Below are 13,902 nucleotides of genomic sequence, written 5' to 3' on the forward strand. Positions count from 1 at the left end.
GGTGAAGGAAGAGGAGTAAGATGAGTGGTGAGCTTTTGGTTTTGCTCCTTTTGTTTTGTTTCCAGCCGGGAGAGGAAGACAGTAGGAAATAATATACAAATGAGGACTGCATTTTCAGTACCTCTGTTCCGATGGTGAAATAAATCCCCCAAGCAGCTTTCCATTTGTTGTGTGGTTTGTTTTTTTCTTTAAACTTTGTTTCCAGTTGAAGAATTGCATCCTATCCAAAATTTCATAACCATCATACTTTCAGTTAGATTAGTGTTCTTAGTCACTTTGTCCCCACTCTCTGCTCTTTGTGAAAAATAAAAACAATAACTATTCCCAACATCTCACTGCTTAGTGAAGGCAGACTCTCTGGAATTTTTCTGTTTGCTCTGTAGCTGTTCAAACTTATTTATGTAAGATAGGCTCTAACTCCTTCCAGAATCAGCATGTAAATGACCCACCTTCAGATGCGCAAGAATACATACATAATGCTAGAGGAAATAGTTTTGGTTTATGAAATCAAGAAAAAGACAATTAGGTATTCTTTGCTACAGTTTTAACAATCCAAAGAGTAAAAAATACGGTACAGTAGTTGACCACTATATAGCTATAAAAGTGAATCATAGGCAAAGATTATAACCTAGTGCAAGAGTGAGAGAGATGCCCTTCTTTTTCATTAGAGGATTTGCAGATAGATATTTGCTTTCTGTAACTTTCTAACTCTCCAAAAACATTTAAAGCACAATACTGCTTTTGACACATAAGAAATACCTATACAGAGTAGATAACATCATTTAGACTGGCCAATTAGCGTTTGCAAGCCTTTTTTCTCCATTACTTCAAGTAGTTGTTTGCATATATTCGAAGTGGTTTCTGCTGGCTATTTTCATTTGCCACTTTGATTTGGCAGTGTTTCACTTGAACTGGATACAAAGCAATTAAGCACCAGACATCTGACTTAGCTGCAAGAAAATGCACTCAATTATTTCCCTTAAAAAGAAAAAAAAATCTGTATTTCAATAAGTTCTGTAAGGCAAGAGCACATCAGTGATTTTAAATTGAGAGGAAAAAAATATCCCAAATATAGAATTTTACTGGAAAGTCTTTCATGTATGAAAAAAATGCTTTTAAATGCAGAGAACTTGCACAAACCTGCACTGACTCCTGTAGCTCTAACTAAGCATGTGTAAAATTTTCCATTAGGTACCTCTGTTTTGAGAGATTGTGCAACTTGGTATTAATACTGCAAGGCAAAAAAAAATTGGTCATATTTTAGCTGAAAAAAACAAGTATAAAAGGGAAAATTTAAGCTGGTGTTCTGATGTTCTTACATGAAAACAAAACAGACTAAACAAAAACCACTACCACCACCTAGAACAAATAAAAACAAACAAACAAACACCTTTATTCCTGGTAAGATCTGTAGTAGGGTTACTAAATCATTCCCTAGCCTCTCCTGAAATTCTGCTGGTGGAAGTTTAGGAAGGGAAGGAGAAGAAAAGTCATGATTTGGATGGAGAAGCTAATCCATACTTCCCTTGACCCCTTTGCAGAATCACCTTGTCCAGCTGTGTGACAGCATGGCTGTGGGGAGGGACAGCACTGGCAGAAGGGGACTCTCAGCACATGCCAAAAGAAGGGAGTGGTGTGCATGAGGAAATTCAACACAGCTCTTACTTTGGGAAGTTATTTGTTTTTGTTACTTTCAGGAGATAGATTTTCCCTTTTAGTTTCATTTGGGCCAAAATCTGATTTTATGATGTGAGAGAGTTCAGTTAAACAAAGTAAAGGAAAAATTCCACAATCTAAAAACAGGAGGAGTATCTTCTGTTTTTTTCCACCAAGTGATCTCTACAAATTTTGGATAGCAAAAGAATAAAAAATGACAATTCCTCGTAAGGTTGCTTACCTCTTACGTGTAATCTTCCAGTACGTGGCATTGTTCATTAATATTTTGGTAATGTTCATTTATTTTAAATAATAGGTTCAGATGTAAATAATACATACAACTTTTTAAGCATAGGCAAAGGAAATATTTTTTTCTTGCGATCTATCATGTTTTTATATATATCACCTTTCCTGTAAAAACAATGGGATTATTGGATATTCATATGGACTTCATGAAGTTTGAGACTTCTCCCTTTTTAGGCTAGGAACTGGACTGTCTTGATTTAGAGCAAGATTTAATGTCTTATAAATCCTAGAATGTTTCAACCTTTATCAAAACCTGCTGTTTTCCTTCTGGTTTTGATATTCGCATGCATAACATCTGATTAGATAAAAACTACAGATGTAACTGTATTTATAGTTTTGTATATTTGTGTCATAGTTACGTTCTGAGATAATGCAGTGTTTTCAACAGATGCTAAAATAGGTTTGTGCTTTTGAGAGTGAATATTCTTTTTTTTTTAACCACTAAAGTTTCTGATACGTTTTTGTTAGAAAAGGTATGTGACGTCATTTCTTTCCCTCTATTTAAAGTAGGAGCTGTTCTTCCCTTAGTCCTTGCTGATATTCAGAAGTGATTTTTTTTTTAACAGAAAGAGTTAGAGAAATTGAGGTTGAATCACGACTAACTTTTTTTTTTTTTTTTGTAGCTTGGATGTCTCTAGGCTTCCTTTTTAATTAATCAGGGACATACACATATGCTGAAGCTCACTGCTGTCCATGAAGCTCCTAAGTTCAACGCCTAGGCACTTTGCTGAGTTAGATCCCTTGTTACCAATTCCTCTTAGGTGTAATTTCTATATCCGTGGCCATTTTTAGTGTCTGTGAATAAAATAGGCCAACACTATGTGATCTTCAGGGGAAACAACACGGATATCTAGCAGAACATGTCGTTCTCTCAAGACAGGGAGGTCAGGCCCATATGCCCTGCTGGGGATAGTCCTTCACAGAATCTGTCACTCGTGTGGCACCTAGGTATTGCTTGGCAGAAGGCTAATTGGCCTGGCCAAGGGTCATGCCAAGGCACCTGGGAGAAAGTGATCTGTAGGGTCTCTAGGTTAGGGCACTCATGCTGTGGCCCTGTTGCCTAATATATACAGTCATTGTGACCAGGGCTGTTGAACACTTGTTAAAAATGTGTCTTTATTGCTTTCTCCCCCTTTTCCTAAGATCAAGGAATGAAACTTTAGTCATACATACTCTGTAGGGTATAGCAAAAGTTCTGTTCAAACAATTCATTTTAACACCTTGCTTAAACGAAATCCGTTCAACCTAGTGTGACATGATGTATGACAGAGGCTCACTAGCTCCTTAGTTATTTACATAATAATAGCCTTTCGTGAAAGAAAAGGAGCAAAGGCTCGTTGTGCAAACTTTAGAGCTTCTGTGGAGCTGGTTGTTCTCCCGGTGGGTGGAGTGCTTGCTAGTAGTCTCTGGCAGTGGTAGAACCAGGTGCCTGATCCTGCCTTCTCTTTGAGATACTTTGGAAGCACAGAGCACTAGAATTTCTTTACCTTACTGCAGGGAAGGCTTTTCATTCCAGAGAGGGTAAAAAGTGTAATCTGATGCAAGGTATGCAAACGTGCTACTGGTGTCTGTAACAAGTCATAAACCTAAGAATTTTTAATTGCAACTGCAGACATGAAAGGAAAGTGTGGGAGTGGGGCAACGCTCAGAAACTATTTGGGCCCTTGATTCTGAACAAACAAATGCCCTGATCACTTTTTTTTTTTTATGGTGTTGGAAAGGAAGTGGTCTACTATCATCTTCTTCAGTGAAAATGGGCTTTGCAGAGCTGCCAATTAGATATGTATTTATAATATATATCAACACTGTCTGATACCAAATGGCCTACCAAAAATAACTGGTTTCTTGGTTATCTAGATAGCTGATACTTAACTCACTCCTTCCTACCTATAGCTGAAAAATACATTTCAAGCCAAGTGGATAAATATTAAAATGAATGCAAGAAAAAAATGAAGAAAATACTTAAACACAAAGGTGAATGTAATAAGCTCAGAAGATTATCTAAAGCTAGAAATGATTAAAAATATTTTTTAAATAATGTGTTGATGTGACATGGTTTAGCGCATGCTGTTTTTATGACATCAGGTTGTAGGTAAATCCCAGCATATATTGCATGTATTCCTAGTACATGAATAGATTGGTATGAATTTGGTAATAAAAAGATCTCGCTTTGCATAAGGAAGGATATCCCACGTTGCAGTCTTCTGTTCTCTGTTGAACAGATTTTCTGCCATGCTGCAGTCTCCAGAGGACAAATGACAATACAGAAGGGGCAGTCAGGGCCCCTGAGCGTACCCCCAGACAAATGCGCACCCTAGTTCTGATGGAGTTTCAGAAAGCCATACCTCTCCCCTCTCCGTGTCTGGAAAAGTTTCAGGTTGTGGTGATAACTAGTCTTAGGAAGCCTGTATGAAGAGTGAAATGTTGGATGAGGTCTTCTTAAATTGAGGAAGTGTTTCTTTTTCTTGTTTTTCTTTTTTCTTTTTGTGTGTATGTGTGTTCATAAGGAATGGCAAGGAGATTGATTTGATCCCCAGGCCATTTTTTCAGGCCATTTTCTAACCATCCTTTTCAGAGGACCTTGCAAGAATCCACTGAATCTTGCTGCTGGCTTTTGTTGTCTGTTTACCAGTACTACACCAGAGCAAGCCATCTGTATGGAGACATCGACTTAAAATCAAAATCTTCTTACGTGTTTTTGGCTTTTCTGTCACTATGTTTAGAGGGACCTTGTTGTTCTATCAGTTGATTTTAACGGAAGCTAATCATTGAAAGAGTATTTAAGGATTAGTAATTAGGGTAAGGCTTTATTATTTGTTGTCAGAAGACAGGTAATAAACTCTGGAGTAATACTTCTTGCTACCCCTTTATTTTTAACCCATGTTTTGTAAGATTTATACACTGGGGCTAGCTTTCAGTAGGTAGTGCTGGATGCTGTGGGCTGTAGCCACTCATGAGAAGGGGATTTCTGTTTTTGTTTGAATCCAGTATGTCTTTGCTGGTCTTAAATGTGTTTTATTTATTTATCTATTTTTCTGTTAGTCATGGGTTCTTCAGCGGGCCTTGCTTTATAAATTTTCAAAAACAAGCACATAGCGAGCTAGGTGGAATTTAGGGCATCTGAGCATAGTATCAGATTTACAGTGGGATGAACTTTGTTTTCAGCCAAGGCTTGTTTACAGCAGAATCCATTGAGTTCCGTGAATTGACTGTGAAATTACTTCAGGACAACTTGAAAACAGGCTTAAGTTTCCCATGTACAAATGGGAGGGATGTTTTTATTGAATGCTTCCAGGATCTCCCCCTCCCCCCGCCCCAGCCGTGATGTTAAAAATAACCATTGGAAGTATGTAAATACCCATTGTAGAGGTTTGTCTGTGGACTGCATGAGGAAGAAATGAAGGTATGTGGTCATGGCATTAAACATGTTGGCTCTGAGTCACTGGGAAGCTGCACCTGTGCACTGGCTTGCAGCTGTACGAAGTTGGAATTGGTGATGCTTTACACTGGTTTGTGCTTAATTTGCACAGGTGCAAGTGTGGAAAGCTATAGCCTCACATTATGTACTTAAATCTCTGGCCTGCAGCGAGATGTCTGTGACCTCCCAGCACCTGCTCAGAGGGTCACACCTGTTCCAGAGAGATCCTCTGCGTTGTTAATAGTCTCTGAATAGTCTCTGCTTGGACTGATGAAACTTTGTAGTTGGGGACTAAACTTTCTTCTGCAAGAAAAGAAATCGCTCTCTTGAACACATTCCTATGACTTTGTCTGCACTCCAAATTTTCATTAAGTGAGCTGGGAGTTTAGATTAGCTATGATTTATTTAGCATTGCTCCAAAAGGAGCTATGTTGCTCAAGTGGCCTTTTGCTTAAACCTCTTATTAAACAAACGTAAGTAAAGCTGGAGTAGACTGTTCGGAACTAGACACTTGGAAAACACTTTCTCATTTTCACAGTTGTGATTCTTTGAATAAATACTGCAAATTGAAACTGCTGCTTGGCACAGTCTCAATTCAAAATTACTTACATTGTTCCTAAGATATGCTAAGGGCTTGCTTTTGGAAGTAAATGACTTTCATATTCTCCAAGAGGGTTATGTACAGCTGCTTTAAGATACTGTTGATCAACTGCTTAGTGTTAACAGTGCGTTTTTTACTAGTATTGTTGGAGTCCTTGCAGCACGGCTGTAGAAAGACCAAGAAATGGAAAAATCAAATTGAGAGCTGTTCTTTACATGCTTATAAGTTTTGACTGAATACTTATCTATTGAAGTCAAAACTTACCCTGCCTTGTTAGTCATGTGTCTTGTGCAACTAGCAAGTGAGCCAGTTGTGAAATTAAGGTGACTAAACTTAGAGGAAAATGTGACCTATAAAGTTCCTAAGGAAAAATCAGAAGCATTTATTTTCCACTTTGCATTTCTATCTTTTTATCCTTTTCTCTCTCTCTTTTTTTTTTAATACCTTTCAAAGGGTTTTATAGCACCGTGCTTTACTCCCTACCTTTCAAAAATATTTTTAACTTCTTCAAATAATTTCTGTCATTCTGAATGGCTTCTTATTTTAGATCTTCTGCTGTTTTTCTCACAATACCTTCTCTAGATCTCTTTTCTTTCCTTTTTAACTAATATCACTGATGGCAGAAGAAAAGTTTCATCTGGTTGGCTAATGTTGTAATATTCTGGATTTAAATAATGAGTCACTATGACATACCAGTCGGTCCTTTTAATCCTCTGGCCCTTTAGAGAAGTATTTGAGGATTTTGTATGTTCAGGATATTAACATGAAGTATGGTTCTTTCCCTTCCCAAATGTTTACTGTGATCTGGTAGGATTTAGACTGGTATGAAGGAGCGCGAGTGCAACACACTGCATGTTTCATGTTTTGCTTCAGACTTTTCCATGGACGAGCGTTTTGTAAGAGAACGCTGTATGTCAGATACTATTTTATCTTCTATCCTAAAGAAGGGGTTATCCCTTGTGGAGCTGTGGAATGTGGCTTGGTGGGTGGGAAGCAAGAAAGCCCAGGAAAACTATTTGGCCTTTGCCTCTTCTGTTCCCCCCTTCCTGTCTGTCTGTCACCTTTCCTCTCTCCTCTCTGGGAGCCGTAGGAAGAATTTACTTTCAGCCTTTAGGGAATAGGAGGAGTGAAGAAGTACTGTGGGACTTCTGGTGGAAACTGGTGTACAGGGCCTGCCTGTTTTTCTGGGAAGAAGTTTTAATTTTGAAAGCTGGCCAGTGACAGGACAGGCCGTGCAGGGATGACGAGCACAAAGAGCTCTCTCCAGAATATTGCCTTTTTGCTGATAGGGATTGAGATATTAAAGTTGACTGCACAAGCTTCTTTAGTGTATTTACTGACAGCTGCAATATTTCCTGTTTTGTAAATGATTTTTTTTTCAGTCTCTTTAGCAGATAGAGACTTTATACTTTGACTGCAAGATCACCAATAGCTGTTGATCACAAGTATTTGTTATAATAATTCAGATATGACTTACAACTGCGATAGCATTTCTGTCAGCCAGTTCATGTCAGATACCACTTACATAGCCTAAAATTGCTCGTATGAATGAAAGTGGTTTCTAACACCAAACGTACCACATCAAGTAGAGTTCTGTCACAGACGTTTTGAACCTTGCCAAACCTCAGCGGGCCATCTGCCATGCTAGCCAGTGGTCTGAACTTTCCAAAGATGGAAGGAATGTACTTTTATATTTGATTTCTCTTTCCCTACACTTCAAACTTAAACTGTCTTCCTATTATTCATAATATAAACCTTTGGAAATAAATGTTCCTTTCCTATCCCAAGGTGCGTGTCTGAGGATCAGAAGTGGGGATATGCTTTTGACAGATTTATTTTTTTTTTTAGCCCAGTGGTCCTTTATAATATATGCTTGTTTTGTGACAGTTTTTTGGGGGGGTGTTCTTTTTTGTTTCTTTGTTTTGTTTTTAAATTATTATTAATATTATTTTTAAATTTAGCTACAATATTCAAGTAACTAGAGAAAGTGAAACATTGGGTCCACAAACTAAAGCAAACTAAAGAAGACATAAAGAATTTGTCAGATGATATAGTGTAGTGATTTTAGGATGATTCATGAAAAATGACTGTTTAGAAACTTACAGCTGGATTTTTTAGTATCCAGAGGATTATTTTTTTTCCATTTCAACTTGCGATGTGAATTATTTGTCAGCTGTTTTCTTTGTTTTTACTAGCCTTGCTAGCAAGAGCAGGAATGCTTGGGTGTTTGATGGAAAAATACTATTGTCCTTAGTTTTATGTTCCTCTTTCAAAGCAATTTGTTTTGAGAGGCTGGTTGATAGTTCCAAGAGTCTATAATCACAGAAAGTGTTTACTTTTGCAAGTAGCAAAGTAAACTTCATTGCTAGGCAGAACTGCACAAGTTTTTAGTCTCAGGGGAGTAAAAATCGGGTGTGACTCTTCGAACTTCCACGCTTTTAAAAAGTATTTTAAGTGGAAGGAATTTGAGTTTATCTTATTTCCAGTTGAGATCACATTCGTGTGTATTGCTTCAATAGTTTGCATGTGGTGAGATTTAGCTATGGGTGACACTTACAGGTTTTCGTGTTGCCAGTCAGTTTTGATGCTTTCACTCTGTGGTACAGTAACCTGTTCTCATGCGCTCTGGACTCGTGCCCTCTCAGAGCCCCTTGATTTAGTTTTTGGAACTCTGTCTTGCTTGGCTCTCACCACTGATGTCGATTATCTTCGAAGGTGTCTATGATTCAGCTTGGCCGTCAGCTCTCTTAACACTACTCGCTTCCCTCGTGTCAGCAAGTGCCCACCTAGGTTCTTGTTGCACCTGTCATTTTAAAGCACAGCACAGTGCTCTGCTCCTGCGTGACACTGGTACCTATACAGATCTCTGCCTAATGCCGTGTTGCACCTCTCCCTGCCCTTTCCTTATGCTGAACCTTGCCAGGCTACCCTCCTAGTGGAGCATGCAGCCACGCTCGTGACGTAGTGTTTTAGGCAATTTGTAAATTTTGGGGGTGTAAAAGAGCGATTGTTTAAGATGTTTCTGTTGTCCGAGACTTCCAAAATTATTCTGAGTTATCAGGCATAACAGTTTTGTGCAATCACCTTGTACGAGAAGTGAAGTAAGCGAGTTTAAGAACATAGAGTACCGTACTAGACAGACCCTTAATCCGAATCAGTGTGGTCATTCTTGATTTACACAATGACCATCAGCAGACACCCAAGGAAGAATACATGGGGCAAACGTTGTACCATACTATGTTTCCCCAGCAGTCTTCTAGCGTCTGGCCATTTTTAGCTCAGGGGATTTCCTGATCCAGCTGTGCTTGGTTACTCTAGTAACCTGCTGTGAAGCTGCTCTTCCTGGTTATTTTCTCATCTCTCAAGCCTGTTTAAATTTGCCTCCACAGTGTCCTTAAGCAACAAATTCTGTGGACAAGGTGTTTTGTTTTTTTTTTTTTGAGCTTGCTTCTATCCGTCTTCCTTATGCCATTCTCAGTTTGGAGGCCTCTGTCATATTTTCTCCGTGGTTCCTTGTCTGAAGAGATCCAGCACACCCAGTTCCTCCTAAATTTGAAGCCTTTGATAATCTTCGTGGTCTATTGATGCATCTCTTCCAGCTCTAATACATCTGTTTTAATAAGAGGTGTCTGTGATTTTACGTGGTGGCATAATTATGTTTTCTGTTTTGTTCTCTGTTCCTTCTCTGATAATTGATAGTTTGGTTTGCTTTTTTAATGTTTATAAGCAATGAATTGATACTGTCATGGAATTACCTATCATAATCCAAAGTCTTACTTCTGACTGGTAACGGTCAGCTCAGTCTGCTGTTTTTTTTTATCAGGTTGAGGTTATTTTTCAGTACATCATGTTGCCTTCTCGTGGATTGAACTTTCTCTTTGTTGTGCAGTCACTCCACAGCTGTTAGAAGTTAGCTGTCAGCCTGATAGCCTTTGAATAGCTGTGTGTAATCAGCCAACTTTGTCACCTCACTGCTCACTGTTTTCCCATGAATGTGCTGAACGGAGCAGATCTGTGTATAGCTCAGCTGGTACTTTCCTCCAGTTCAAGCAGAGACCCTTAAAGCTTATTCTGTGCTTCCAGTTTTTATGGCCCAATTATTTATTCATGCAAGGACCTTCCCTCTTAGGCCATGGCTATGTAGTTTTCTTTAAAACCTTTGACTGTGGTCCATGTTGAAGTGGCCACGTACAAAAATACCACCACTGTCTGAAAGCACTGGGGAATGACTCATGTTTAGAAACGTAGTCATTAATATAAAATAAGCTTATTAAGGTTGAAAGGGGAAAACAGATAGTAAGCATTGGTTTTAGTAAGATAGTAAGATTGTTTTTTCACTTCTTGCTGTACTGTACAGATAGAGCTCCTAACATAACCTGGCGTATCTGGATTTAAATGGTTTAAGGATGCTTCTGATGTGCAGGAGGATTGATTGGTTCAGGGTGTATAAGAAAGTGAAGAGGGCAGATAAGTGTTGCTTATGGCTTTGGCCGGAGATTGTAAGTTACTCTTCTTTGAGGGAAAATCTCTTTATATTCTCCCAGTTGCAGAAACATAGTCACCATTCTAAGACAATTTCAGTACTTTAGTATTTTCAGTGCAGTCATATTTTGTACATTTCCATGCAATGTGCATTAGCATCACACTGCTTTTCTATGCAACAGATTTTTGTTAACTGAAACTTGCACACAGGCTGCATTTCAGCACTAAGTAATGTTTGAATCCTTTTCAATGAATGATTTCAAGTGGATTTGATTGAAGTACATCTGAGGAAATGGGAATTTTTATTATAACTTTGATAGGAACTCAATAACATTTAGTTCTAGGAATTACTTGAGATGTAGTTTGGAGCATGATTATTATATTTCAGTGTGTAATTTAGCAATATTTTACTCTTGCTTGGACTTTCATTCTGGTAAATAACATGTATTTTAGACCATGTGAAAAACAACCCACTATGAATCATTCTGTTGCGGCAGCTTATGTGTGTAGTTTACTGGCAAATCTTTCCTGTCCAGTAAAAAAGAGAGAACTTAACATACAGATGTATTAATATCATGATTTCTGAAAGTATGTAACTAATAGGTCATCTTAATAGATCATCTTACGTCAGCTGTATTATTTGTGTATTATTTGGAAGCAATTTATTAATACTCTAAGATCTGTGAATACTGATTTAAGTAATCTCCATTTGTCTGCACATAATAAATTACACATATACGTCCAGTTCTGTTTCATGTAACAAACTACATCCCATGTAATATACTGTCTTTCTTTTCTGTATGTAAGTGAGAGAACTCATGAGTATCTTAAAAGAGTGTTTCAGGTAGCAGCAAAATGACAAAACATCCCCATCAGAGTAACAGCAATAGGAGTACAAATAGAACAAAATTAATTTTAGCTGAATTCCTAGAAGCCAGTTAATTGTTGTTTTTCTACAATCTTCTTATTAGTGGTGAAGATGATTAGTGTATGTGTTCTTGCATACTTGTATTCAAAATTGTACAAATCAAGGAGTGGCATCATGAACAGAGGACATGATTTCTCTAGCTTCCACATTACTTTCTAACAGGTAGTTCTTACAATGCTTTAATGAAAGCGTCTGCCTACAGGAAATCTTACTTCAGGGCTTAAGGTAAAAATTACTGTTTTGACATATTTTATTGAAGGTCTGTGAAAATGTATCTGTGAAGAAATAGAATTGGAGGGTTGCAGGTCTTGACTTGCAGTCCGATGGAATCATGTATGGCACAGGATGTAATGAAAACTTTTGTTTAAAAAAAAAACCACAACCTCTTCCCCAAATGCAGCAGTTTTGATACTTCTATATACTCCCAATGTATGAAAGGGAATGCTAGGTTATTTTAAAACTTTGAGATCCTTTATCTGTATCAGAATAGCTCACTAGTAAAATGACAGAGTCAGGATCTCAGAAGAATTACCAGAACTAATATTATCTGTGTGATCGTGGTTGGTCCCCTATGTATTTGTACATTGTTACAGCCTCTAGATAGGGTGTAAAAGGTTATTATTCTGTGAGACTGTTGCCAGGGTAGGCCTGAATGTAGGGTAGATACTCACTTAGCAAGCATCCACAGGCTGCAAGTTAGTACATGCTCAGTTACTGTCTGCAAATGTTTCATATGTAGTTTAGTCACCCATAGGAGCTGAGAACTTTGAATTTTGTTTTGGGCTGCTCTGGATAAGATTTCCCTCAGTTTCATCATTTGGCCAAATTTGTGTAAATCTTCACAAGAATACTGGGACTCATGTATGACCCGAAGACCATTTCCTGTTAAATACCAAAATTGGATTTAGGTACTTAAGAATGATAGATATGAATGATGCATATATGCATATTAGTTTGCAAAAACCTCTCAATGTCAGGAAAATGTATTACCAGTTTTGCTTTCAGAAATGGCTAGATTGTGTTAACAGTATTTCTCCAGTCATTCATCATGATGAAAAGTAAGTTCAGTAAGCCTGAAAAAGTTTTAGAAGAGTGCTTAACAACCGGAAAGATTTGACTACATGAGAAACTACACTGGTGCAAAATTGAATAGGTTTTGATTGTAAAATTAAGTAATTCATATTGCTTATTGCTGAGGATGCTCATTTACGTGAAGTGGCTTTTTAATTTATTTCACTTAGAAAACATAACATCATCAGCATCATCATTCTTTTAAGGTAAGGTAACAAAGTATGAATAGAAAGTTCCAAAAGAACAAGCCTATATAACATGTTCTTGACTATTTCTGTGTAAGGAAACAGCATACTGCAGACAAAAAAGCAAAACATAATCAATGATGTGCTGTCTGGATAAGAGGAAAACCTGCGTACTAAGATATTCAGGGCGCTATGTGGGCACGCCTGCTCTGTTGGTATTAGCACCTCAGAACCTGTGCTATATCCTGGTGCTGCATGACAGTGAACTAGATTAAGCACAACACAGAACTAAAACTCTTTCCTTCGCTCATGCTGGATCTCTGTCAAGCAGGTAACTGTGTAGTCATACCAGTACCTCATTTTGACATCCCTGGCCTTTGGGCTGCTGCTGTTGACTGCAGCAGGATTTGTGCCAAGCTCAGCCTTGTATCCCTTCCAGAATAACACAAGTTGGTCTACATGCACACGTGTTCCTTTTTGAATGCAGCTTTGCTTGGACTGGTGAGGAAATGCTTTATCTATGGCATGGGTAATCATAGAATCGTAGAATGGTTTGGGTTGGCAGGGACCTTAAAGCCCACCCAGTTCCAACCCCCTGCCATGGGCAGGGACACCTCCCACCAGGCCTGGTTGCCCAAATTCATGTCCAGCCTGGCCTTGAACACCTCCAGGGATGGGGCATCCACAGCTTCTCTGGGCAGCCTGTGCCAGTGCCTCACCGCCCTCTGAGTGAAGAATTTCCTCCTAACATTTAATCTAAATCTACCCTTTTAAATTTAAAACTATTTTCCCTTGTCCTATCCCTATAACCCCTGCCAAAGAGTCCCTCCCCAGCTTTCCTGTAGGCCCCCTTTAGGTACTGGAAGGCCACTATAGGGTCTCCCTGGAGCCTTCTCCTCTCCAGGCTGAACATCTGGAGCTCTCAGCCTGTCTTCACAGGAGAGGAGCTCCAGCCCCTTTATCATCCTCATGGCCCCCTCTGGACGTGTTCTAATACATCCATGTCCCTGTTGTGCTGGAGCCCCAGAGCTGAATGCAGGGCTCCAGGAGAGCAGAACAGTTCTGCTCTCAGGAGAGCAGAACAGAGGGGCACAATCACCTCCCTTGCCCTGCTGGCAGCGCTGCTTTTGATGCAGCCCAGGATGTGGTTCATTTTCTGGGCTGCAAGCGCACGTTGCTGGCTCAGTTCATTGTCTGCCCAGCCTGTATTTGTGCTTGTGCTCTCCAAACCGAATAATCCTCACAAGTATAGTCA

General features: G+C 38.9%; 1 protein-coding gene across 5 annotated transcripts in view; it reads left to right on the forward strand.

Annotated features, from left to right (window-relative positions):
- Positions 1–13,902, forward strand: part of CBLB (Cbl proto-oncogene B) — a 137,300-nt gene that overhangs the window by 48,034 nt on the left and 75,364 nt on the right. The window contains exon 1 of one of the 5 annotated variants that reach the window (XM_080576536.1): positions 5,636–5,853. The exons of the other annotated variants lie outside the window; for them this stretch is intronic. Coding sequence (XP_080432662.1) covers positions 5,777–5,853 — 77 coding nt within the window. The 5' untranslated portion in view covers positions 5,636–5,776. Of the gene's footprint in view, positions 1–5,635; positions 5,854–13,902 lie in introns of those variants that run through there. 5 annotated transcript variants of the gene reach the window in all.

This window comes from Anser brachyrhynchus, assembly GCF_964034855.1.
Source record: "Anser brachyrhynchus genome assembly, chromosome: 1".
Taxonomy (NCBI): Eukaryota; Metazoa; Chordata; class Aves; order Anseriformes; family Anatidae; genus Anser; species Anser brachyrhynchus.